General features: G+C 36.4%; 1 protein-coding gene across 2 annotated transcripts in view; it reads left to right on the top strand.

Annotated features, from left to right (window-relative positions):
* Ric1 (RIC1 homolog, RAB6A GEF complex partner 1) overlaps positions 1 to 25,200 on the top strand; it is a 93,870-nt gene that overhangs the window by 23,214 nt on the left and 45,456 nt on the right. For both annotated transcript variants that reach the window (XM_057779187.1, XM_057779186.1), the window contains exon 3: positions 8,479 to 8,558. In XM_057779187.1, the coding sequence (XP_057635170.1) occupies positions 8,479 to 8,558 (80 nt within the window). The remainder of the gene's footprint in view (positions 1 to 8,478; positions 8,559 to 25,200) is intronic.

Raw genomic sequence — 25,200 nt, 5'->3', positions numbered from 1 at the left:
CAACCCTATAATGGCTCCCCCAATCAAGATATCTCTCTCTTTACTCTCATATCTGTCCCCACTCCATCTCAACCATCCCATTCCCTCAAGTTCTCCTCAACCTTCCCTTTCTCCCCTCCTCTTCTCCCTCTCCACCACCCCCCCACTCCCATGTTCCCAATCCTGTCAGGCAACCCTGTCTGTCTCCAACCCCCAGGTGGGTCCATTATGTTTTTCTTTGGGTTTACTTTATTACTTAGCTTCTCTAGGAGCCTGAACTATAGACTCAGTATCCTTTGTTTATAGCTAGTATCCACTTATGAGTGAGTACATACCATATTCATCTTTTTTGGACTTGGGTTACCTCACTCAGGATAGTGTTTTCTAATTCTATCCATTTGCATGCAAAATTCAAGATGTCATTGTTTTTTACTGCTGAGTAGTACTCTAATGTGTAGATTGCCACACTTTCTTTATTCATTCTTCAGTTGAGGGACATCTAGGTTGTTTCCAAGTTCTGGCTATTACAAATAATGTGGCTATGTACATAGTTGAGTAAATGCTTTTGTAGTATGAATGAGCATCTTTTGGGTATATTCCCAAGAGTGGTATTACTGGATCCTGAGGTAGGTTGTTGATTCCCAATTTTTTGAGAAAATACCATACTGATTTCCAAAGTGGTTGTACAAGTTTGCATTCCCACCAGCAATGGATGAGTGTTCCCCTTACTCTACATCCTCTCCAGCATAAGCTGTCATTGGTGTTTTTGATCTTAGCCATTCTGACAGGTATAAGATGGTATCTCAGAGTTGTTTTGATTTGAATTTCCCTGATAACTAAGGAAGTTGAACATTTCCTTAAGTACCTTTTGACCATTTGAAATTCTTCTGTTGAAAATTCTCTGTTTAGTTCAGTACCCCATTTTTTAATTGGGTTAATTAGAATTTTACTGTCTAATTTTTTGAGTTCTTTATATATTTTGGAGATCAGTCCTTTGTCTGATGTGGGGTTGTAAAGATCTTTTCCCATTCAGCAGGCTGCCTTTTTGTCTTATTGACTGTCCTTTGCTTTACAGAAGCTTCTCAGTTTCAGGAGGTCCCATTTCTTTATTGTTGCTCTTAGTGTCTGTGCTACTGGGTATATACACACACACACACACACACACACACACACACACACACAGAGACACTATATCTTAGTGTCTGTGCTACTGTGCCTATTCATTGAAGGCTACTTCTCACTTTGTCTTCTCTCAGGTTCAATGTGGTCAGATTTATATTGAGGTCTTTAATCCATTTGGACTTGAGTTTCATGCATGGCAAAAGATATGGATCTATTTTCATTCTTCTACATGTTGACATCCAGTTATGCCAGCACCATTTGTTAAAGATGCTTTCTTTTTTCCATTGTATAATTTTAGCTTCTTTGTCAAAAATCAGGTGTTCATAGGTGTGTGGATTAATATACGGGTCTTCAATTTGATTCCATTGGTCAACATCTCTGTTTTTATGCCAGTACCAAGCTGTTTTCATTACTGTAACTCTGTAATAGAGCTTGATGTCAGGAATGGTAATGCCTCTGGAAGTTCCTTTATTGTACAGGATTGTTTTGGCTATCCTGTGATGGAGGAATTACTTTCATTGGTTAATAAAGAAACTGCCTTGGCCCATTTGATAGGCCAGCCCTTAGGTGGGTGGAGTAGACAGAACAGAATAGTGGGAAGAAGGAAAGTGAGGTCAGATGCCATGGAGCCAGATGCGATGAAGCTCCAGCCCAAGATGGACGTACACTAGAATCTTCCTGGTAAGACACGACCTCGTGGTGCTACACAGATTATTAGATATGAGTTAAAGCAAGATATGGGAGTTAGCCAGAAGAGGCTAGATATAATGGGCCAGGTAGTGTTTATATGAATACAGTTTGTGTGTTGTTATTTTGGGGCATAAGCTAGCCAGGCGGCCAGGAGCTGGGTGGCAGGAAGCAGCCCGCCGCTCCTTCTACAATCCTGGGTTGTTGGTTTTTGTTTTTTTTTTTCATTTGAAGTTGATTATTATTCTTTCAAGGTCTGTGAAGAATTGTGTTGGGATTTTGATGGGGATTGCATTGAATCTATAGACTGCTTTTTGGTAGGATTGCCATTTTTACTATGTTGATCCTTCCTATCCAAGAGCATGGGAAATCTTTCTATTTTTTTGGTATCTTCTCAGTTTCTTTCTTTAAAGACTTAACGTTCTTGTCAAATAGGTCTTTCACTTCCTTCGTTAGTGTTGCCCCAAGATATTTTATGTTATTTGTGGCTATTGTGAAAGGTGATGTTTCTCTGATTTCCCTCACAGCTTCTTTATCATTTCTGTGTAGGAGGGCTACTGATTTTTTTTTTTTTTTTTTTTGTATTCTGCCACATCACTGAAGATATTTATCAGCTGTAGGAGTTCTCTGGTAGAGTTTTTGGGGTCACTTATATATACTATCATATCATCTGCAAATAACGAAAGTTTGGCTTCTTTCCAATTTGAATCCCTTGATCTCCTTTTGTTGTCTTATTGCTATTGCTAAAATTTCAAGAGCTAGGTTGAAGAGATATGGAGAGAGTAGACAATCTTGTCTTGTTCCTGATTTTAGTGGAGTCGCTTTGAGTTTCTCTCCATTTAATTTGATGTTAACTGTCGGCTTACTGTATATTGCTTTTATTGTATTTAGATATAATCCTTGTATCCCTGATCTCTCCAAACCTTTGTCATGAAGGGATATTGGATTTTGTCAAATGCTTTTTCAGCATCTAATGAAATGATCATATGGTTTTTAAATTTCAGTTGATTTATATGATTGATAGATTTTCGTATGTTGAACCAGCCCTGCCACTGAATGTAGGAATTTGCATTTTTATATCAAAATAAGTCTACTGGTTATTCAAAAAGTAAAAAAGGAAAAATAAGTGAAATCCAACTAAACACTGGGTAAATTTTCTATAAAATCCCTATAGGTTTTTGTATGTTGAACTAGCCCTGCATCTCTGGGATAAAGCCTACTTGATCATGATGGATAATTTTTTTTAATGCGTTCTTGGATTAGGCTTGCCAGTATTTTGTTGAGAATTTTTGCATCCATGTTCATGGGTGAGATTGGTCTGTAATTCTCTTTCTTGGTTGAGTCTTTTTGTAGTTTTGGTATCAGGGTAACTGTAGCCTCATAAAAAGAGTTTGGCAATGTCCCTTCTGTTTCTATTATGTGGAAAACTTTGAGGAGTATAGGTATTAGCTCTTCTAGGATGTTCTGGTAGAATTCTGCACTAAAACCATCCAGCCCTGGGCTTTTTTTGATTGGGAGGTTTTTGATGGCAGCTTCTGTTTCCTCTCAGCTTATATGTCTATTTAAATTACTCACCTGGTCTTGACTTAATTTTGGTGTATGGTATCTATCTAAAAAATTATCCATTTCTTTTACATATTCCAATTTTGTGGAGTCTTTGTAGTAAGACCTAGTGATTCTCTGAACTTTCTCAGTTTCTGTTGTTATGTCCCCCTTTTCATTTCTGAGTTTGTTAATTTGTTCTCTCCCCGCCTTTTGATTAGCTTGTTTTAATTAATTTATAATTACATAATTTCCCCCCTTTTCTCCCTCTAATCCTTCCATGTCTCCCCCTCCATACACACAAAATCCTTGGCTTTTTTTTACCTTTACTTATTGTTATGTCTGTAAATATAGAAATATATTCTTCTGTGATAGCAGTTGACCGTGTGTGTGTGTTTGTATGTGTGTGTGTATGTGTGTGAGTATCTCATGTTTTCTGTTGATCTACTTTTCCCTCATTTTTTCTATGCTTTAAAGTGGCTATTTTCATCAGATAGATTGCTCAAATTACCAAACCTGTCCAGTCTGCAAAATTCAGTATGATCTCCATTGGGATATTAAGTTGGAGTTGTGGAAACAAAAACAGAACCTCTTTTCCAAAGCAACATATCCTTAGACCCAGATTGTATAGTCAAGATAACTTTATGTTGGTTTAACTTATTAGTCACCAGAATCAATTGTCTCTCTGCAATAAAAGCATTTAAAGAAAACATAATAGTATACATAATTCTGACTCTCTGTATATATTCCATTTTTACCTGGCTTGTTTTTCTTTATTCCTTTATTTTTTCTACAAGTTTAATATTTATTTGATTATCTTTACTCCTTTAATCTATGACATTCTGTACATTTATTGTCTCTTCGAACCTTACATACATTTTAAAAACACACTGTGTCTCATTGAGAGGTCTTTTATATCTGAATCTTTCCTATTATGTTTCTGTAATTCTTTTCTGTCCAGGAATGTTTCTTAAAATATTAAGCAGCAACTAAGGCTTTTGTCTTTTGGCTCCACCAGTCCAGCATGGTGGGACCAAAGTCTGTTTAGCAGGAGCCATGCTCACAGCCCCATTTTCAGGCACACAACACATCTATGTTGTCATTAAGCAAGTTGTAACAGTCTGCTCACAAGTCCCATTTAAATGCTAGGTCTCCTTAAAGAGCCAGAGTTCGTGCTGGCAGCATGGCCTAGGAATCTTCCATTTCAAAACTGTGCGGCTTTTTTTCTGCTACTCCTGAATCAGGAAATCTTAAGGGAGCTGCTGCAAGCCACCAGCTGAAAAAAAATGCAGCTAAACTTGTGTGTGTATGTCTAGAGTTAATTCCTTTCCAAGATTTCTCAGGTTTTACATGGATATATAGTTGACCATATTGGATCACCAATTTGTTGTAGGAGACTTTGTTTCTAGCTGCTCAGCCCCGAAATAATCACACAGAAATCATATTATTTGCAATACTGTTTGGCCAATAGCTTAAGCATATTTCTGGCTAATGTTTACATCTTAATTTAACCCATCTCTATTAATCTGTGTATTGCTATGCTTTGCCAGATAAAGTTTCATCCAGCGTCTGTCTCTGGTGGAGCTACATGGCTTCTCCTGACTCTGCCTTCTTTTTCCCAGCATTCAGATAAGTTTTCCCTGCCTACCTTTACTCTGCCCTATCAGGCCAAGCCAGTTTCTTTATTCATTAACCAATAACAGCAACACATAGGCAGAAGGACCTCCCACATCAGCCCACCACAAGTTCACCCTGTGAACTATGGATTTTAGTTCTCTTACTAGACAGATGTTGTTAGCAAGACTCTTGACACCATCCACTGTTCTCATTACCAGTTCCTTCTGCTCCTTCTGCCCTTACTGGTACTCATGAATTACTGCCGTATATAGTTTTTTCCTGTCTAGGACTTCATCCGATAAATTCTGTGTATAAGACTTTCTGTCTTCCTGAACTCCCAGCTTCATTTCCCGAGTTTGGAGACGTTTCCAGGCTGTGCTTCAGTTTCCTTTTTCAGTGTTGTGACTTAGAAATCTTTATAGGGCAGTAAAATATGTAAGAGGATTAGGGCTCACCTTTGTTCCCACCTTCCAAGGATGACAATCCATAATGCATGTTTTAAAAGTCATTGTTTTATATATAAAATGTGTAAGTATTTTTAAAAGTTATTTCAGATTGGAGCATAAATCATCTTCAATTTTAATCCAGTTTTGTTGGAAGTTGAAATCTGGTTCCCCTTCTTCTTCTTCTTCTCCTTCTTCTTCTTCTTCCGCCATAGAGAATAAACAATGTGATAATGTTAGAAACATATTTTTAAAAATTTAATTGTGAATGGGGATATGCATGTCCACAGCATGAGTAGAGGTCAGAGGACAACTCACAGAGCCTCTGCTCTCCTTCCACCATGATGGTCCCAGGGATCAAATTCAGGCTGTTAGATTTAGCACCAAGTACCTTTATCTTTGTCCACTGAGCCATCTTGCTGGCTTAGGACTCATTCATTCATTGAGGGAGGATCTCAGAACCTTCTGTGTAGAACAAGCTGGTCTCAAAAGACATAGACATAGAAATGTGCCTGATTTCTGTCTCCCCAGTGCTAGGATTAAAGCTGTGTGTCACCATACCTAGCAAGGAAACCAATTTGATGAATGTTGTTCTTAGCAAAAGATACTCATCACTTTTTAAAATAATAATAAAAACAATAAAAAAGAGGTGGAAATTTTTAATTATAATAATAAAAAACAATGCCGGGCGGTGGTGGCGCACGCCTTTAATCCCAGCACTTGGGAGGCAGAGGCAGGCGGATCTCTGTGAGTTCGAGACCAGCCTGGTCTACAAGAGCTAGTTCCAGGACAGGCTCCAAAAACCACAGAGAAACCCTGTCTCGAAAAACCAAAAAAAAAAAAAAAAAAAAAAAAAAAAATAATAATAATAATAATAATAATAATAAACAATAAAAAAGATAATCGTCACTTTTATTTAGCAAGTTTGTTACCTTAACATTTTCCATTTATGTATATTCATGTCTGTATGCACAATAGTTACATTATCTTGGGATAACAGTATAATTTGAGGTGATTTAGGTTTTTTCTTATTTTAAACCTGTATAATAAAGAATATGAAAATTAAAATACAATTTATAGATCAGTTGAAGAATTTGGATGTTGCAGTCTGCTATTTCATTGTTTTTTGAAGAGAATTAGGTTAGTGAATTTTGGTTGGTTGTATTATGTGTGCATGTATGTATGTATGTATGTATGTATGTATGTATGTATGTATGTTTTGAGAGGGAATTAAGATTGTTACCTGAAAAGATTAAGCAATAGTTATGTGATTTCTTTATATTATTTAGGGCTCATGGAGAGGACGGTCTTTAAACGGTGCATAGTAATAGATTTGGTGACTACTAAGGTGATATCATTTATTATCAAGACTTTAAACATGGTTCAAAGGCAGAACTGTTTATGAAATGTCAGTAGTAGATATTATTGAGATTTAGAAGTATGTAAGATGAGGGCCAGTATATGCTTGGTATACATAGAAGTCTGAAATAATTATTTAAAATGATTAATACCAAATATCACATAGTAAATCAGGGTATTGTTTGTGTTTTCATTATTGCATTAGATGAAATGCTAGTACAAAGAGATGCTTTATTCTCACTGATGTTATAGTCTATGTTTGCTCTATTACTTTGCTATGTATGTTATTAGTGTTTGATCATCAGAAGTGTTGAACTTTTTGACCTTTGAGTGACTGATCTTCCAGATAGCATTTGTGTGGTAATGTTACAGTTTTCAGAACTGACCAATCTATGTTGCCTTTATGAGGTGGCAGTAAAGTTTATCACACTCATCATTCATGGAGTAGGGTATGTTTGTTACTTTTGCTGTGGTTTGATTTGAAGCTAGTTTCCTTTTGCAAGAATGTAAAATTACCATGAAGAATTTGAAAGAAAATCCTTTCTGAATATTCTTTATCTTCTTTAATATTCAGTAAGTTAATCTGTAGTTTTTGAAGATATATTACCAAAGGGTCTGCTTATAGTTAAAAGCTAACCCTGGCTGCTCTGGGAAATGTTTGCTCTGTCATTCCTTTAACCAAAAAACAGGAAGCTGGTACTGGCAAGAAATAGGAAATCCTGTGTGATTTCTTTGGTTTTGATTGTTTCTACTTTGGATTGAGCCTCTTAGATGATAGAAATTCAGTATTAGGGTAAAGAAGTTGTGGGTAAAAACCTGCCACTTCACTGTATTGCTTGATTTTACAATGAAAACATCTTGTAGGAGCAATATATATATATATATATATATATATATATATATATATATATATATATATATATATAGTATTTAGTATGTTTATATAAATACAAAGTAATCACAGATGTACACCATGATTATAATGTAACAGTGTTTTTATGTTGTTTGTAATTTTAGTGTTGAGTTTTCTGAGATAGAATCTTTTAGGGTAGCCCAGGCTGGCCAGGAGCCTGCGTCAGTCACCCATAGGCTACGGTGTTTTTTAATACAATTTGTTTTTATAATATTTAGTTACTTTGGATATTTAGATATTCAGATTTGAACTTCATATGTTTAGATTTTGAAAATTAGAGATTGACTTTACTTAGCTGATGTTTAGATTTTGAAATTTTAAGATTTGCTCTTTTTCCTGGTGTCTCACAATATATTGTATAGGAAGAAATTTAAAATTTTTATTTATAACTATATAAATTATGCTGTTTTGAAGTAAATGTTAAGTTTATATGGATACAATCAGGAATTTTATACTTTTACTATTTAGTAGTCTTGCTTTTTAAGCTTAGAATTATTATTTGCCCCACTTTTGTAGAGTTCAGAAAGTGCTGTGCATTTTTCACAGAACTCATCTACTGAGTAATAAATTGTTTTAGAATGTCCATGTCCTTGATATTCTACAAACTATTGATTTCAGTTACATAGTTCACAAAATATTCTTAAAATTTACTAATCACATTTTATAGTAGATTATATTAAAAGTCATTTTGCATATATAAAGACACTATAATTCTTCAAAGGTGAAGATTTCATTTTATAGTCCTGGTATGTACAATAATAGCCAGAGTGACAGTTACATCATTCTAATGCACGGTTAATACGATTTCTCTTTCAGACAGCAAATGGCTACCTCTTGTTTTTTCATATTACATCTTCAAGAGGGGACAAATACCTTTATGAACCAGTGTATCCCAAGTAAGTTTCTTGGCTTTCATTCTTCTAAGGCATGTCTTGTGAACTTATTATTTTTTTAAAGGATGTCATTTGGAGTTGTCTAAAGTCAGTAAGAAGTTGCTTTTCTAAAGTGATGCTTCAAATTGCCAGTCTTTAAACTGTCATTTTTTTAAATTTAATAACTATGTAACTAAATAAGTCAAGGAATACTGAGGATTGTGTTATATACTTTCTCAGACATTCAGATACTACTACTATCCTCAAAGTCAGATATTCTCTAGATTTTGTTAAAACTAGAGAGCTGAGTGATAATAAGAAGGGAACTCTTAGTCACTGGGAGGCTCTTTTGCCTGTGTTTGTCTATATGATGTGAAAAAATCCACACAGACAGCAATTACCTCCTGGCTAAACTTTGGGGTCATGGACTTTTGCTCTTTAAATCATTAAGTTGTGCCATTATGTTTTGCACATTTCCTCTATGGCATGCTTTATGTTTTAATAAATAAACATACTTTTAAAGTGCATCTTTTTTTTCTGGGGGCAAACCACTCCTGTGTCAAAAGTTTGCTTGATGTTACATGAGGGACTGTTGCCAGTTAAGAGGAAACTCCTGAGAAGGTTTTTTCAAAGCCATAAAATACATTATTTGTACATTATTATTAAATGCAAATGATACATTAATTATCTATCATAATTATTAAATTATATAATAAATAGTATATTAGAAGATATATCCTTAAAATATAGACATAGCATTTGTAATTAATAATTATAAGCATAATTTTAATATTTGATAATGATATTTTATAATATAATAAAAATAATAGAATTAGTAAAAATGGTAATGATAAATATATCATTTGTATAATATATTCTATATCTTAGATATATTAATAATAGATAGAACATATATTAAAATTATATACATACATACATACACACATACCCACACATACTTGAAAGACATTACTGAAGAAGACTAAGCTCAATTATGCAAAGAAAACTAGTGTAATACTATCAGGATTGTCCCAAATACTAGTTGCACTGATCTGTTTATAATTGTTTATATTAGACAAATGCCACAGTAAACTTGTTGTATTAGCATAATGTTGTCCCGATTTCACATTTAGTTTGCACATTATTTCACCCCTATAGATAAGTTTCTTCTGGTGTGAGCAGATACTGCATTTTTAGGCTGGAAAGGTGACTCAGTTGGTGAAGACCCAAAGTCAGCCCCTAGAATCCACGTAAGAGTGCCAGGCATGGTGGCATGTGCTTGTCATCCCAGGACTGGGGAGGTTGAAACAAGCAGAGCTTGCTGGAGCTTGCTGGCTAGTCAGCCTAAGCTATTGGCTCCTCTGACCTACATACTTTGACACACAGAAGGCGGTGACATTTTGGGCTTTTCTTCGTTTCTATAAAGTAATTTCTGCCTAGCTTATTTCCCATTTAACTTCACTGAACTCTTCAAAATTCTCATTCTAAGTAAAATAGCTTAAGAAAAGTTTTATATAATAGAATTAGGGAAATAATGATCTTTAGAGTTTCTATTGTTGTGATAAAACACCATAATCAAAAGCAACTTGGGGAAGAAAAGGTTTATTTCCATTTCATGTTCCAGTTACAGCCAATCATGAAGGTGAGTCAGGGCAGGAGCTGAGGCAGAGTTTCAGAATATGCTTGCTCTACTGGCTTGCTCCTCATGGCCTGCCAACCTGTTTGTTTGTTTGGTTGGTTGATTGGTTTTTTTTATATCATTCAGGGCCACCTTCCTACAGGTTGCACCCTCCCACATCAGTCATCAACATGAAAATGCAAACAACCATCATGGACAGCCAGGATGTCTGCTGCTAGTGTCCCTAGACATGACAGGGAAATGTATCCATGAATTCTCAGCAGTAATGACAATACCAGTTGATATGCCAAAGTAGATAGGGAAATTTCCATAAGATCTACCCCTACATGAGTAACTACAGGTGGTCAGTGACTGCTGGGAGTGGGAAAATGTCCAACCCTAAGTGGTCAGTCTTGGACGTTGTATATATGCTGTGTATGTGTGTTTATATATGTAAAGGCGTAAGTCACAATCCAATACCAGTTTGGAATTATGATTAATAGAATGGTTATTTAAGAGGGGAAAAACTTAGAGATCACCGTCCCAGACAACAGCCCTCTGCGCAATCAGAAAGGGAGCCTAGTCACCGGAAGCGGAGCCGGAAGCCAGAGAGCAAGCAGAGGGCAGTGGTATCTGTTTTAAAGAGAGAGACACCACGCCCCCATGGGCTGGTATCTCAGCAGCTATTGGCTGAAGGAGCGGAAGGAGCTCCTGCAACATATATGTAACAATAAGAGTTAAGAGGCTGTAAATTTAGTAAGAGGTGGGCCATGGGAGGAGTTGGTAGGGGGAAGGGAGTAGCAGGAGTGATGCAGACATAGTCCTCATGTGTGAGTGTCTCCAAAAGTGTTTTAAAAGTAAGAAAAAATAAAATAATTAAAATACACAGAAAACCTTTTTTTTACTTTTCTAGACTGTTACCTGTAGTAACTAGCTAGTCGATAAATTGTTGAACTACAGTTCTGTTGATTATAGTCAGCCTGCTATGTATTTGTGTACTTCAGTCTTTCTGAAGAAACCATTTGTAAAACAAAAACAAACAAAAAATAAATAGTAGCTAAAGTACCCTTTTTTTTGGTTAGGAGTTTATGATTTTAAGACCTGAGAAGATGTGATCATATAATGGTTCAAGGAGAGTGAGGAAAGTGGTTTTGGCGGTGTTGCCACATGTATCATTGGAAACGCTTATATTTGAGATACTTGTGCAAACTGCTACACAGAAAAGCCACCCATTATCACACACCCATGCAGTCACAGACAAGAGCCAGGGTTCAGACCTGGTGTTACACTTCCACAGTCCATGTTCCTTAGCCTCTGACGCTACATTCTTCAGCCCTGTGTGTGCCTCATCCAACATTCTCCTACTTCTTAAGAGTTGGGGAATAAGGGATAGAAAACAAGGAAGAATGAGAAAGTTTCTCATAGTCCCGAAGATAGAGGCAGCATGATAAAGGCCAGTGGTTAATTGTCTCTTCTGCAAGTACAGAAGCAGCACTGTCTCTTGTTTCTTCTCTCTACATCTCCAGAGTTCATCAAATAAGCCTTATTTCTAGAGCATCTCAGCTTTCCTGTATTACATGACAGCATCTTAACCCCAGACTACACATCATTTTCCATTACACTCCACCTGAGCCCACAGCTCAGATGCCTCCATGATCTTTTGTAGTCTCCACCTAAAATTTCTAGCATTCTGGTAGATGCAGGAAGTCAGTCTTATTAAATAACTCCTTTCATTTCAAATGTCATTTATTCTGTAAAATTCTGTTTATCTTTTGTATCTTTGTAAATTCCACCCTATATTAAAATATCTCTTTATCTTTGCCTATATGTCAATATGTAGATTGCCTGAAAGCTTTAATTTTCTTTTTCATTTTAAGATTCATAGTGAAATTGGTGATGGAAACGTTGCAGAGGATAAATTAGAAATAATGTTTAACTTTGAATTTTGTTTACTTAACTGTATTTAATATGAGTTTAGGAAATTTTGAAATAGGTTTGCTTATTTCTTCATAATGAAAGTAATTTCAACAAGTTAACTCTCATGTACTCTTTTTGGGGTTCTATTGTAGTTGTAAATTTGTTTGTTTGGTTTTTGGCTTTGTTTGTTTGATGCAGGGTCTCTGTGTAGCCCTGGCTGTCTAGAACCCACTGTATGAAACTAGCTATTGATCTTTTTTATTTTTTTATTTTTTGGTTTTTCAAGACAAGGTTTCTCTGTGTAGCAGAGCCCAGGGTGTCCTGGAACTCGCTCTGTAGACCAGGCTGGCCTCGAACTCAGAGATCCACCCCTCTCTGTGTAGCACAAATAATAAAACCTAGAGACAGATATTGGGGTTCAACATGACAATCAGAAAAGCAAAACAGACAAGCCACTAGAGAGATCTTAGCTTTACCAAGGCTCAGACAAAGTGGTGATCCACCAACCTCTATCTCCACACCTCACTGAGTTCCTGTCTTTTCCCCTTTATATTCCTCTCTCTACCTAGCCATATCATATCGCTCCTGTCTCCACCTCCCTAGTGCTTAGGATTAAAGGCATGTGATCCCAAGTGCTGGGATCACCTTTGTGTGAGCTCTGATTCTCTTTTAGACAGATTCAATCTTGTGTAGCCAGGGTGGCCTTGAACTCACAGAGATCCAGGTGCTTCCGTTTCCCAAGTTTTAGGATTAATGGTCTGTGGCACCACTCCCTGTATGCCCACCTGGCCTGTATGCCTTCCTAGCATGACTGCTTTGCCCTCTGATCTTCAGGCAAGCTTTATTTATTAAAACAGAAATATTATGCCACTGTATCTCTGCCTCCCGAGTGAGTGCTGGAACTAAAGGGGTGCCACCACTCTCATGTACTCTTAAGTGTACTCTTGAGAGCAGCTTTCTCCTCCTGTGATCATCTTTCTACCACTGTTAACTTCTGTTTGTTTGTTGTTTGTTTTTGAGTTAGGGCTTCGTTGTGTTGCCCAGGCTTGCCCTTGAGTTTGTGGACTCAGATAATCCTCCCACCATGCCTGATTTAGCCTCTTTCTTTTTTTTAATAAAATAAATGTTTTATTGAGTCCAGCGTTCACTGGGGCTGGAGATATGGTTTAGTGCTTTAATCTGCTTGCCTACCATGTACAAGGCCTTGGAATTGATAGCCAGCTCTGCAAAACATTTAATAATTACTAAAATTTGGAATGTTTAACTGATATTACAGAAATAGGTACAGTTCTGTAAAAAAATGTTTTTAAAACAATCACTTATCCTCCTTTACCTCTTTCTCCCTAGCACATTTTATCAGATGTGTGAAGCTTCTTCCCCATCTGCTGTCGTGAGCAGTGCTGTTTGGGAAGAAAAGAAATTGAGGTTAACTGCAGTTGTTAATTTCAACAATTTATCTCCAAAATCCAGCTGTTTTTGGCAGAAGAAGCCTACATTGTGGGCTATAAATGTCCACTAACTCATTCCACATGTAGAAGACAAGAGAGATCAGAATTAGTTATGTTCACACTAAAGTTTGCTCAAGATAGATTTACAGTCCTGTATCACCGTGAGAAGTGCACCCCAAGGGCACTTCATTTGTCTCAGTGTTACAGAGCACACTCCAGGAATGTAGGCGTTACAGCGTGCAGGGCTATGGCCGCCACAATCTTGGTTACCAACTTGTACAGCACATTACTGTGCAAAACTGTAAGCAGTAATATTTGTGCCTTTGTACAGTGATGTTTGTGTATCTGAACATACCTAAAAAGAGAAATGATACCCTTCAGCTTTACATTTTTTATAAGCACAGTTTTGACATCTTTAGATAACCAACAGCAGGAACTCTGAATACACTTCCATACAACTGGCACCTCAGCAGGCTTGTCTATATTAACATCAGCACCATCACAACCAAACATGCAGTGAATGTGTTGTGCTTCCTGTTAAACAATGGCTACAGCATCACTGAGCAATGAGATTTTTTTCCACTCTAATTTTATAGGACTACCACTACATATGAAATCCACGTTTGATTGAAACAGTTTGGTGACACAACCTTTTTATTATTGCTAATGAGTCATTGGTGTTAGTTTTTGTTGTTGTTTGTTTATTTGGTTGGTTGGTTTTGTTTTTGTTTGGTTGGTTGGTTTGTTTTGTTTTGTTTTGTTTTTTGGTGTTTTAAGACAGGGTTTCTCTATGTAGCTCTGGCTGTCTTAGAACTCATTCTAGACCATGCTGGCATCAAAATTAGATATCTACCCACCTCTACCTCCTCAGTGCTAAGACTAAAGGTGTATGTCAGCACTGCCCAGTGGTGTTAGGCTTTTAGAGAGAAAATTTCAACTAATTCTTCTTCCTGCCTTCTAGTAGATATCTTGTTTTTTAGAGGATAGGTGATAGTGGTCTTAAAAATGTTTATCTTTGATAGTCTCAAAACATCTCTCTTTAGTTTGATTTCAGCATGTGTCTGTTCTATAGATTTACATATATAGTTTTTAGCTTTTGAACTTTGCATATCTCATGCATTCATTAATGTTTACATTGTGATTGTACTAGCATTTATTAATAGGATGAGATAGAACACTATTACATAATCCTGAGTTCTGAAACTCCTCTTGTCACAGCCACATCCCAAAGGTGCCATCTAAATCGAAATACTGATAGCATTATTAAATGCCTGCCCAGTTTATAGGCCTTTGCACATTGTTGTTATTATTAATTATTGTTATTATTACCAAATTAAAGATCACTTCTAGTTTTTGCTTTTTTTTTTTTTTTGAGTCTCCAGGAACTTTGAAAGCTGCTAGCTGCTAGAGATGTAGCAGTGGGGTGTGTGTGTGTGTGTGTGTTGTATGTGTGTGTGTGAGAGAGAGAGAGAGAGAGAGAGAGAGAGAGAGAGAGAGAGAGAGAGAGAGAGGCGGGGAAGGGGTTAGCAAAACAGCTTTACTTATAGCTTGCATAATTATAATATATTGTATGTTATGCAGACAAATAAAGCAGGGTTAGGGAATGAGGAATGGAACTACAGCTTGAAACTGAATCCTTAGGATCTTCATTGAGAAGGTATCACTTAAAAGGAGCTTAAAGAGTTTGAGGGGAACACAACATACACTTAGGGGAATGGCATTTTGGGGTGAGAAAATAAGTTTTAGTTTCTAACAAAAAAATTATCATTAATAAGAAGGGATGTTTTTGTGTAGCTAACTATAAAAATGAAATACTACATTGTGACTTTTTAAAAGTAATTTAAATTAGAAAAGTATAGAGCCAGTTCCCTTCTGTACAGAGAACCACCATGTACTTGAATCGGCTCACTCTCTTATCAAGTTTGGTACTTGTAAATTTTTCCTAGATTGTTTTTATCTCTTATAATTTACCTCTAAATGATTTAAACATATAATTTGCTTGCCTTCTATATATTTTCTCATGGTTTTCCTTAGGATTTAGGATTAGTTATGTTGCTGTGAGTTTTGTGTGTGTGTCTGTGTATGTGCATTTTTCAGCTTTATTTTACTTATCTGATAAGTGGGACTACTACCATCTAGTTCATAAATTTGCCAGTGATTTAAGTCAGCACTGTCCATTATAATAGTTGCACAGTGCTTTAGTGTTTTCAAGAGGTGTTTTTTTTTCCCTGTGTTTTCTTTGCCGTTAACTGTGCTGTAAGTATATGAGGTCTATATCTGATCATTTCTTGAGTGCCAAGTTTACATCTATGATTACATCAATTTAAGTGTTTCAGTAGCAGCCTCAAATTCATGATGTTTAAGCATACCTATTGCCTCCTGACAAACCAAACCTGGTATGCTATACCAAACTTGACTGCAGTTACTGTAATCCTATGCATAGACCTATGAAGTAGAAAACCACAGATTCTTTCTCTTCACTTCCTGTATTTGTTCAGTAATCAAATTTCTTTGACTAATTATACTCTCTAGTGCTTCTAGAATCATCTGTGCACTAGTTTGTCTTCTAGTCTTCCCTGTATAGTGAGATCTACCCTTTAAATTGTTTATCAAAAACAAAAACCTAAAAATGTGATTCTTAAAAGCTTTTATTGCTCTCCAGTTGCCACAAAATAAAGTTTAAGGTCCCTGGAATTTGAAGCCTCCATTTCTCATATGTAGACTGTGCTAGAAGTCACAATGTCTGTGTTTGTTATTTGCGCTGGGTGGCCTGCTCCCCCACTATCTTTTAATGTGAGCAAGCTATCTGGCCTGGCTTTTGAACCAAGAGCGACCATCTGCTTTGTTCTCCAAAGTTTCTTCCCAACTCTCTTGTCCTCTACTCATGAAGTCACTAGTCCTCTATATACATTCCCATAGCACTCTTTATAATTTTATTCTAGCAATCAGTTTTTTGTTTTAAAAAAAGCATATAAAGATTTTAAAATGTAAATTTTGCTTTTTTAGATTATAATCCCATCCCACTCTCGATTTGTCCTTTATTTCTTGGGTAAATAAATGCCCATGCATAGAATTACTGGGTCATATCACATGTTTAGTGATTTTAGTTTGGACAACTACATTGATCTTTGTGTTTTCCATTTGAAGAGTTTTGTGGTTTTCTTTTAAAGAATGGTGAGGTTTGTCGTGGGTGACAGGTTACTTGGAAAACATGCTGACTAGTTTGAGGCATATTGGCGTGCTTCACGAGGATGGATTGTGCCTGTACTTTAGACTATCTTCCATGGTCTCTCTACGTTAGCTCATCAGAACTAGAGGTCTCCTCCAGGGAACCCCAAACCTTACTAGTTTATCCTTTGACTCGGCGTGGTGTTTCTTAAGAATGGCTCAATACCCGATATTGTAAGGGGGACAGAGATTTCTAAGAGCTCTTTTTCAGTGTAATGTTAACCTTTCTGTTGTTCAGCTTCACAAATTTGTTTCCCTGAATGTTAATCTTTCTTCTTTCTTTAACTTAGACTGTATTATACTTGGATTCTCCCACTATATATGGTAGTCTGGAAATTGACTTTTGCTAGAGAACTGTTTTTTTCTGTTTATGACATGTTCTCACTTTGTAGCCCTAGCTGGCTTTGCAGTCGTCATCCTTCTGCCTGCTCTCGGATGACTAGTTTTTGTGTGTGTGTATTTTATCCAGTTTTTTTTGTTTGTTTGCTTTCTGGCTGGATAGTTTGAGATCATTTACACTTATAATAATTAAAAATGACTACCTACAGGCTCATCTGTCAGTTTGAACTGTTTTCAGTTATTTTCTAATGGAGACTATTTAAGCACATTTAAGATTATTTCATCTAGAAATACTTTCATTATATATGGGCATACTGTATACTATATTAAGTATAGCTCAGTGATGAAGAATTATTTAGCATGTGTGAGGCCCTGCATTCAATCCCCAACAAGTCCTTCCCCATAGAAAGGACACCAGATCAGATTATCTACAACCAATGAAATGTGTGATGTAGAGAAAGCACCATGCTGAACTTCAGAACTGGGACTGGAGAATCAAAGCCAAGGTCCCTGAAACTTGAGACTAGTCTTTAGACTCAAGCTTGGCTAGGACAGCCAGAACTCCCTAGATCAAGACTAGCACATTTCAGGCTCGTCTTATATTTGGAAATTCATGCTTATTGCCATAATTGATATTTTTCATATGTCCACTAAATTTGTAAGACTTTTTTTATGAACTGGTATTTAAGAGGTCTAAGGTAGTAATAAATAAGTAAAGTTAATGTCAGGGGTGGAGATCAGTGGTGGTGCAGTGGTAGAACACGTGCACAAGGCCTTGGGATTCCTCAGCGTCACAGAAAAGAAATTTAAAAATAAATAAACGAATAAAAGTGAACAAATGTTCTGAAAAATCATACTAGTATTTCAGGGAAAACACTTATGAGAAAGAGGAGAGTTTTTATTTAGATCGAAGTATTTGAGTAGTCTGCTTGGAAAGAGACAGGCCTGAAGTAAGCTCTGTAGAAGGAAACACTGTAAATACCTGCACTGCGCTGGACTGCTTTGTTTTTTTTGTTGTTGTTGTTGTTGTTTTTTTTTGGTTTTTCGAGACAAGGTTTCTCTGTGGTTTTGGAGCCTGTCCTGGAACTAGCTCTTGTAGACCAGGCTGGTCTCGAACTCACAGAGATCCGCCTGCCTCTGCCTCCCGAGTGCTGGGATTAAAGGCGTGCGCCACCACTGCCCGGCTGGACTGCTTTGTTTTAGTGCTTTGCTTTTTGATAGAATCTCACTGCACAGCCCAGGCTGCCTCTGCACTCCATTTGTGGTCCACCTGAATGCTGCAGTCATGGACCTGAACCACCACATCTGCCTCTAACTAACTGAACGCTTTAAGTTTCTGTCCCCACCCCATATCCATTATGTTATCTGCCCTATTAATGTTTTCTTTAAGTGGCACTTAGTAGTATTTGAGATCTCTGCACCTGAGAATTTGTGCAAACAAAAGCCTGTTGGATTTGTGTCATAGCAGTTAACTGTATCATTGGTGTGACCCTCCAGAGTATATTTGATTGAATTTAAAGTGATCTTAAGTTTGCATTTAAAATTTCTACATAATTTTGTGGTACATTTGAGAATACTATAATTTTGAGTCTTGGTTTCTATGTGTTCATTGGGCGCTTAGTCACTCCTGAAGGCCATTACAAATTTGAGCAGTAATTGACCTGCCCTCCCCCACTAAAACATTTAATTTTTTCATTGTTCTTTATTGACAGGAGTATGTAGTAGCCCTTTAGAATAGAAACATAGATATTTTCATTTATATTAAGTACATATTTAGAAAAGAATTCTCAAATTGAGTTACTTTCACTCTTTGCCTTCCTTAAGTGTGTCTTGAGCTCGACTCAACCTTTTGAAAATGTGGGAGGGGGGGCTATTGGGTTTTAGAGCAACTGAAAGTTCAGAAGAACTCTCTCTGACATGGAAAAGGCACTTTTCAAAGTTGCTTTCTGTTTTTCTTCAGTTATTTTATGTGTATAAGATGAAGGAAAAAAGCAGTTAAACTCTTACTAAACTGCATCTGGCATTGTTGTCTCTAGATTGCCTTTAAAATTGTTAAATTGTCTCCACTGAATACTTAAGATTATTCATATGTGGTCAGAATAGAAGGGAATTCTTGTTAATTGAATATAAGAATTATAGTGAACTTCATTTTAAAGAATAATAAATCTTAATAAAGTTATCTAAAAGTACAGATGTCCTTCTAAAACATGTCTCAAATTGAGTCACTTATCAAATATAAGCAGTGGCAATCTTGTTTTTGAGAACGTTAGTGAAAATATTTAATATATATAATACCTAAAAATGCAAAATATTTCTAAAGTCAGCTATGGGTTTATATTACCATAGCTTATCTATTTATTTATTTATTTATTTATTTATTTTCTTATTTTGGTTTTTCGAGACAGGGTTTCTCTGTGGCTTTGGAGCCTGTCCTGGAACTAGCTCTGTAGACCAGGCTGGTCTCGAACTCACAGAGATCCGCCTGCCTCTGCCTCCCAAGTGCTGGGATTAAAGGCGTGCGCCACCACCGCCCGGCATAGCTTATTTATTATATTGATGCTTTTAAATACGGTTAATACCATAGCATTAAAGTTTGTTTATATAGAAAATGTAACTATATTAAATGTAACATTTTTAAGATATTTCATAGGAAAACATGCACATTCAAATGGTAATGGCTTTGAACTCATGATGATTCTTCTACTTTTTTTTCCTGAGTGCAATGATTTATTCTGTTTTTGTATGTGTGTGGTTTTGTTTGTTTTGTTTTTTTCTTTTGTGGAGACCTATAGAAAGATTTTGAACAATTTCCCTCTGTTTTCAGATGTGTACACAGCACTCATGGCAGAATATTATCATTTGCATGCATATCTACATTTAATTCTTTTGTATTGGTTTACTTTCAATGCAAAGTGTAGCTTGGCAATAGCTTCCATTTGAAAGGTTAGTGTTTACTTGGTATCAGTCATTCTCTTCTAGAGTTTCACTAAATCTTGGCTCTGTAGAATTTGCACTAATGTTGTTTATGGATGTGGTAGCTATCACATATACAATGTACTTTAAGTGGCAAAGCCAAGGTTCCTTAACCAAAGATGTTTCATTTCTAAAGTATATGACTAATAAAATGCAAAACTCATATTAACATTAATAAACTAAAACTGTCAATACAGATATACATATCTGTAGAAAGATCTTTCTTACTTGTAGAAAGATCACATGTTTATCCAGTGTCCTGTCTTAATCACCTGGAATAGGCAAGATTTAAGAAATAAGACTGCAAAGGGGATGCTGAGTAGCTAAAGGAATTTTACAGTACTGTTGACTGGGTGCTTTTTATCTGTGCTAATTTAAGACATTTATTGAGTGATAAGTATATGTAAGATAAATAGTAAGAAATAAATTTAAATGTTATCAATATGAAGCTCACAAACAGTTAAGGGGGGCAAACTTAATTGGAATAATATCAAGTGCACTGTTCACCAAGTGAGTCCTGCAGAGGAGCTGATGATAAAGAGCTTTGGGTGGAGGCTAGGAGAGGAGTGTATTTTCAGAGTGTTACTGAGGAAATAGCTTGTAAAAAGCAACTTCTGAAATGAGTCCCAGGAGAGAGAAGCAAGACTAGTATGGAGGGAAGCTCTCAAGAAAGATGACCTCCCCCGCTCCTGGCCAGACAGGATTTCTCTGTGTAACAGCCTTGTCTGTTTTGTTTGTGTGTATGTGTTTTTTTATTGGGCCATTCCAGTTATATCATACGACTTTGATTTATATTTTCCTAATGACATCACTGATCACATTTCATTTAACTGGGCATTTATATATCTTCTCTAGATAAATTTCTGCCCAAGTTTTCTTCTTAACTTTAATTGAAATTTTTTTTTAATTTTTTTCTTCTGGGTTGTGTGAGTCTTCCAGCCTCTACTTCCACTTGCTAGGATTTCTGGTGTGTGCCACCATAGCTTGCTCATGGGTGGTTCTTGCACTCTTCAGTTTCATCACTTGGCATAGGTTTTCTTTTCTCTTGAGTCAGTTTAAAATTTTGTATGTATCTAAAGTTTGTCTGTTTCATAACGTTTACCTATTTAACTTGTTGATGCACAATTTTTTAAATATTTATTTATTTATTATGTATACAATGTTCTGTCTGTGTGTATGCCTGCAGGCCAGAAGAGGGCACCAGACCTCATTCATTACAGATGGTTGTGAGCCACCATGTGGTTCCTGGGAATTGAACATAGGACCTTTGGAAGAGCAGGCAATGCTCTTAACCGCTGAGCCATCTCTCCAGCCCCTGCACAATTTTTTTATAGCATTCTCTAATAATTAATTTTATTTCGGTAGAATTAATAGTAATGCCCATGCTTTGATTTCTGAGTTTAGAAATTATAATCTTGGGCCGGCAGTGGCTTCTCAAGTGAAGGCACTTACTAGCACCTGATGACCCGAGTTTCAGTCCCTGGTATCCCTGTGGCAGAAGGAGAGAACTGACTCTTGCAGGTTGTCCTCTGATTTCTACGAATGTGCAGTTATATGTGCACTGACATATACAGACAGAAATGCATAAAAAATTTTTAAAGGAAATTAGAACATTTCCTCCCTGTTTTTCAATTTTGAATTTCTAAAAAAGCAAGCTGATGATTTTAGTTGGTTTTTCATTATAGTTTTATTTATATCTTCTCAGATAGTTCTTTTGTTTTATTAAAAATGTGTTTTAAAGATGGCCAGTAGTGGCACATGCCTTTAATGCCAGCACTCAGGAGGCAGAGGCAGGTGGATCTCTGGGTGTGGGGTCATCTTGGTCTACAGAGTGAGTTTCAGGACATTTAACTGCCTAGTCTGAATTAATAACAATTGAATTTCTGTGATATTCCCAGACTGGGCTCCTTTATTGGCTCTGTGCCTCTCCTTTTTATGGTGCTGTTGTTGCAGGTTTTATTTTTACATGGTGTATTATTATTGACATAGATTTGTAAGTATTATTTTATGCACCTGTCTTTCAAATCATAGGGTTTTTCTGAAGGAAAAGCATATTACCAACTTTAATGTTTACCTTTATAGTGATCTTTTCCAAAAAAATTTTACATGACCTTACATCCGTCTTTTTTGTCCTCATTCATCACAAAAGGCTTTATTTAGTATTTAGTATTTCTTGCACATGACAGAGTCCCTTAATTTTTTTTTTTTTTTTTTTTTTTTTTTTAGATTCCTAAACTTCTTTGTTTCTCCTTCAGTTTTCAAGAATGCTTTGTCTAGATGTTTTTTTCTTAACATTTTTTCCTTGGGGTATAAAATACGTTTTTCCAGTACTTTCTGGCCTTCCTAGGATCAGATAAGGAAATGCCAGTCAAATTGAGTATTATTAGTATGTGAAAGAGCCGCGTGTATCAGTGCTCTCAGAGTTCTGACAGTGTGAGTATTATATGCCTCTGTTTCAGTTTTCCAAATTTATTCTACTTGAAGTTTGTCGAGTGACTTTGATGTTTAGATTTATATATTAATCAAATTTAGATTTTATCATTTTTTAAAAATATTTTTTCTGCTCAAATTTTCTTTCCTTGCCTTTGGACTCCTCTTATACATATGTTGGTATGCATGATGTTGTTCCCCCAAGTTTTTTGACAGCCTCATACACATGTACAATGTTTCTTTACCCTCTCTTGTTCTGCTCCCCTGCTGTGGAGCCCGCCTTCCCAATGAGATTCCTTTTTATTTTCCACTCTGTCTTTTTTTAAAATGACCCATTGTGTTTGATTAGAGTTGCTTGCATGAGCACAGATTTGGGAAGATATCCCCCCTCCAGGAAACATTAACTACCAATAGCTTCCCATCTGTGGATGGAGTATCATGAACCCTGTTCCTCCCCATGACAGAACATAGAGGGGCCCCATTTTATGTAGTTAGCCACAGCTGCTATTGAGTTCATGAGTTACAATAGCCATATCATGTCTGGAAGACAGCTTTCCACAGCATTCCTCCCCATCTTCCAGCTTTTAGATTCTTTCTATCCCCTCTTCTGTGATGTTCCCCGAGTCTTAGAGAGGGTGCTATAGTTGTCAGCTTAGGGCCGAACACTCAAAAGTAACTTCCAGCATTCTGACTAGTTTACAGGTTTCTGCAGTAACAGTCTTCCACTGCAGAACAAGGTTTCTCCAGCCAAGGCTAGAACAGCACTGTGTCATGGGAATAAATATAAATATTTAGAAGGGAGTTTGATGAACACAGCATGTCTGTTTAGCCAAACAACAGTAGTAGCTTCCTCCAAGGGCCTGTAACCTCCCAAGTTTAGTTGTTTGATTGGATTTACAGTACCAGACATGAGTTCTCCCCTATGGAGTAGATCTCAAATCCAATCAGAACTGATTGCTTTTTCCCTAACAGTTGTACCACTATTGCACCAATGGGCACATCCTGATTCACAGTTTAGGTACATACTTTGAGCATTCAGAGTCCACAGCTAGGTGTGACTGTTGATGCCCTTCTCCCCCAGCAGCCTGCACAGCACCAGTTTGCACTCTGAATGCTAAAGAAGGAAGCTTCCAGCTGAATTCCAACTTGATTTATCTGTCTTGAAATTGAAGTTTGAAGTGCCTTTAGTAATAGTTCGTAAAATGTTATGTGATATTTTATTTGTGTTCTGACCAGTAAAGCTTGCCTGGAGATCAGAGGGCATAGCTAAGCCACTATTTAACCATAGAAGCTGGGTGGTGGTGGCTGACACCTTTAATCCCAGCACTCGGGGTGTGGAGTCAGGAAGTGATAAGGTGGGGTGTAGACAGGCTTTTCCCCTTTCAGACTGAGGAACGAGAAAGGAAGGGAACAACCAGCAGCTGTTCCCGGTTCGTTGATCTTTCAGGTTTTTACCTGATAATCTGACTCCTGGTTTTTATTGATAAGACTGGGGTTCACGCTTCAGCACAATATAGTTCTGGTTAACAAACAAGAACACATCTATAGGTCTCTTAAGCATATTCATTTTTCTTTTCTTTTTCCTGCTTCTCTCAGATTGCATAGTTAATAAAGCCACTCAGAATAGTTACAAACTTTGCTGGGTTTTGTTGTATAAAAATTTAACAATTGTCAGTTATTTATTAAAGTATACTATTCAACTTAAGTCCTCATGATACAGTTTAAATAAAAACTACATGGTATGTTTACTGCTGACTGTTAAATTCTTTACCCAAAAGTAGCACAAATCTTTTGCCTTTGTATTCTGTAAATCTTATTAGCTCTCTAAATAGGAAAAAAAGCCCACTTTTTCAGAATACTCAGATGTGAAAAATGATCTCATAATTAGCCTCTAGTCTCTACCACCTCTGTCTTCATCAGTTCTTCAGTATTCATCTTAATGTTTGTTTAGTTGCTTAGAGCCTAGAATTGAAACCACAAGTTCACATGTCAGCTCTTAGTGGTTCTGTGATCATTTACAATGTTATCAGTATTTCTTGAGTTAATCGTTTCTTGGGAAAAGTGGAGATAAAAAAAGTTTGCCCTCAAAAGATTACAAGTGGTTGAGATACTATATACAGAACATTTCTGAACAGTTTTTCATACGTGTAAGTGATTAGTGTTATTATTTTCATACTGTCGAGTTGCCCTTCATAATCTGACTTCAGTTTTATTCTTCCAGCCTCAACTTCCATGACTCTCTTCCAACTATCTGTTATCATAATTTATCAAATTATTGTAGCTATAAATAATAAAGTTTTCATTAGAAAGTTAATTTTTGTCACTGTTATCTAAAAAAATTTACTGTGTTTTCATGTGCTTAGAAGGTAGAGTAGAAATGTTTCTATGAAGTTTTGGTAATTTGGAAGTCATTGAGAAACTAAGGTTAATGTAAATTTGCTTTTTAAAATGTTATAATACTTTATCTTTAATAAGGAAAAAGAATTTATATAAAGAAAAACAGAGTTTTTACTTTAAGGTAGGTCCTCTTGAAAGTCCCTTGACAATCAAACCTACAACAATTTGAAATATTTCTACCTTTAATGAAAGCAAGAGATGTCTCTAACCAACCTTTGAACTAAAAATTTGAAAGGAAAAGTAAGTGACCTGGGAAGACTAACCTGACGACAGCCTGAATACACTGACATTTTACAGCAGACCCAAAAGGCCAAGA

This window comes from Chionomys nivalis, chromosome 8, assembly GCF_950005125.1.
Source record: "Chionomys nivalis chromosome 8, mChiNiv1.1, whole genome shotgun sequence".
NCBI lineage: Eukaryota > Metazoa > Chordata > Mammalia > Rodentia > Cricetidae > Chionomys > Chionomys nivalis.
This window is presented reverse-complemented; position numbering and strand designations above follow the sequence as displayed.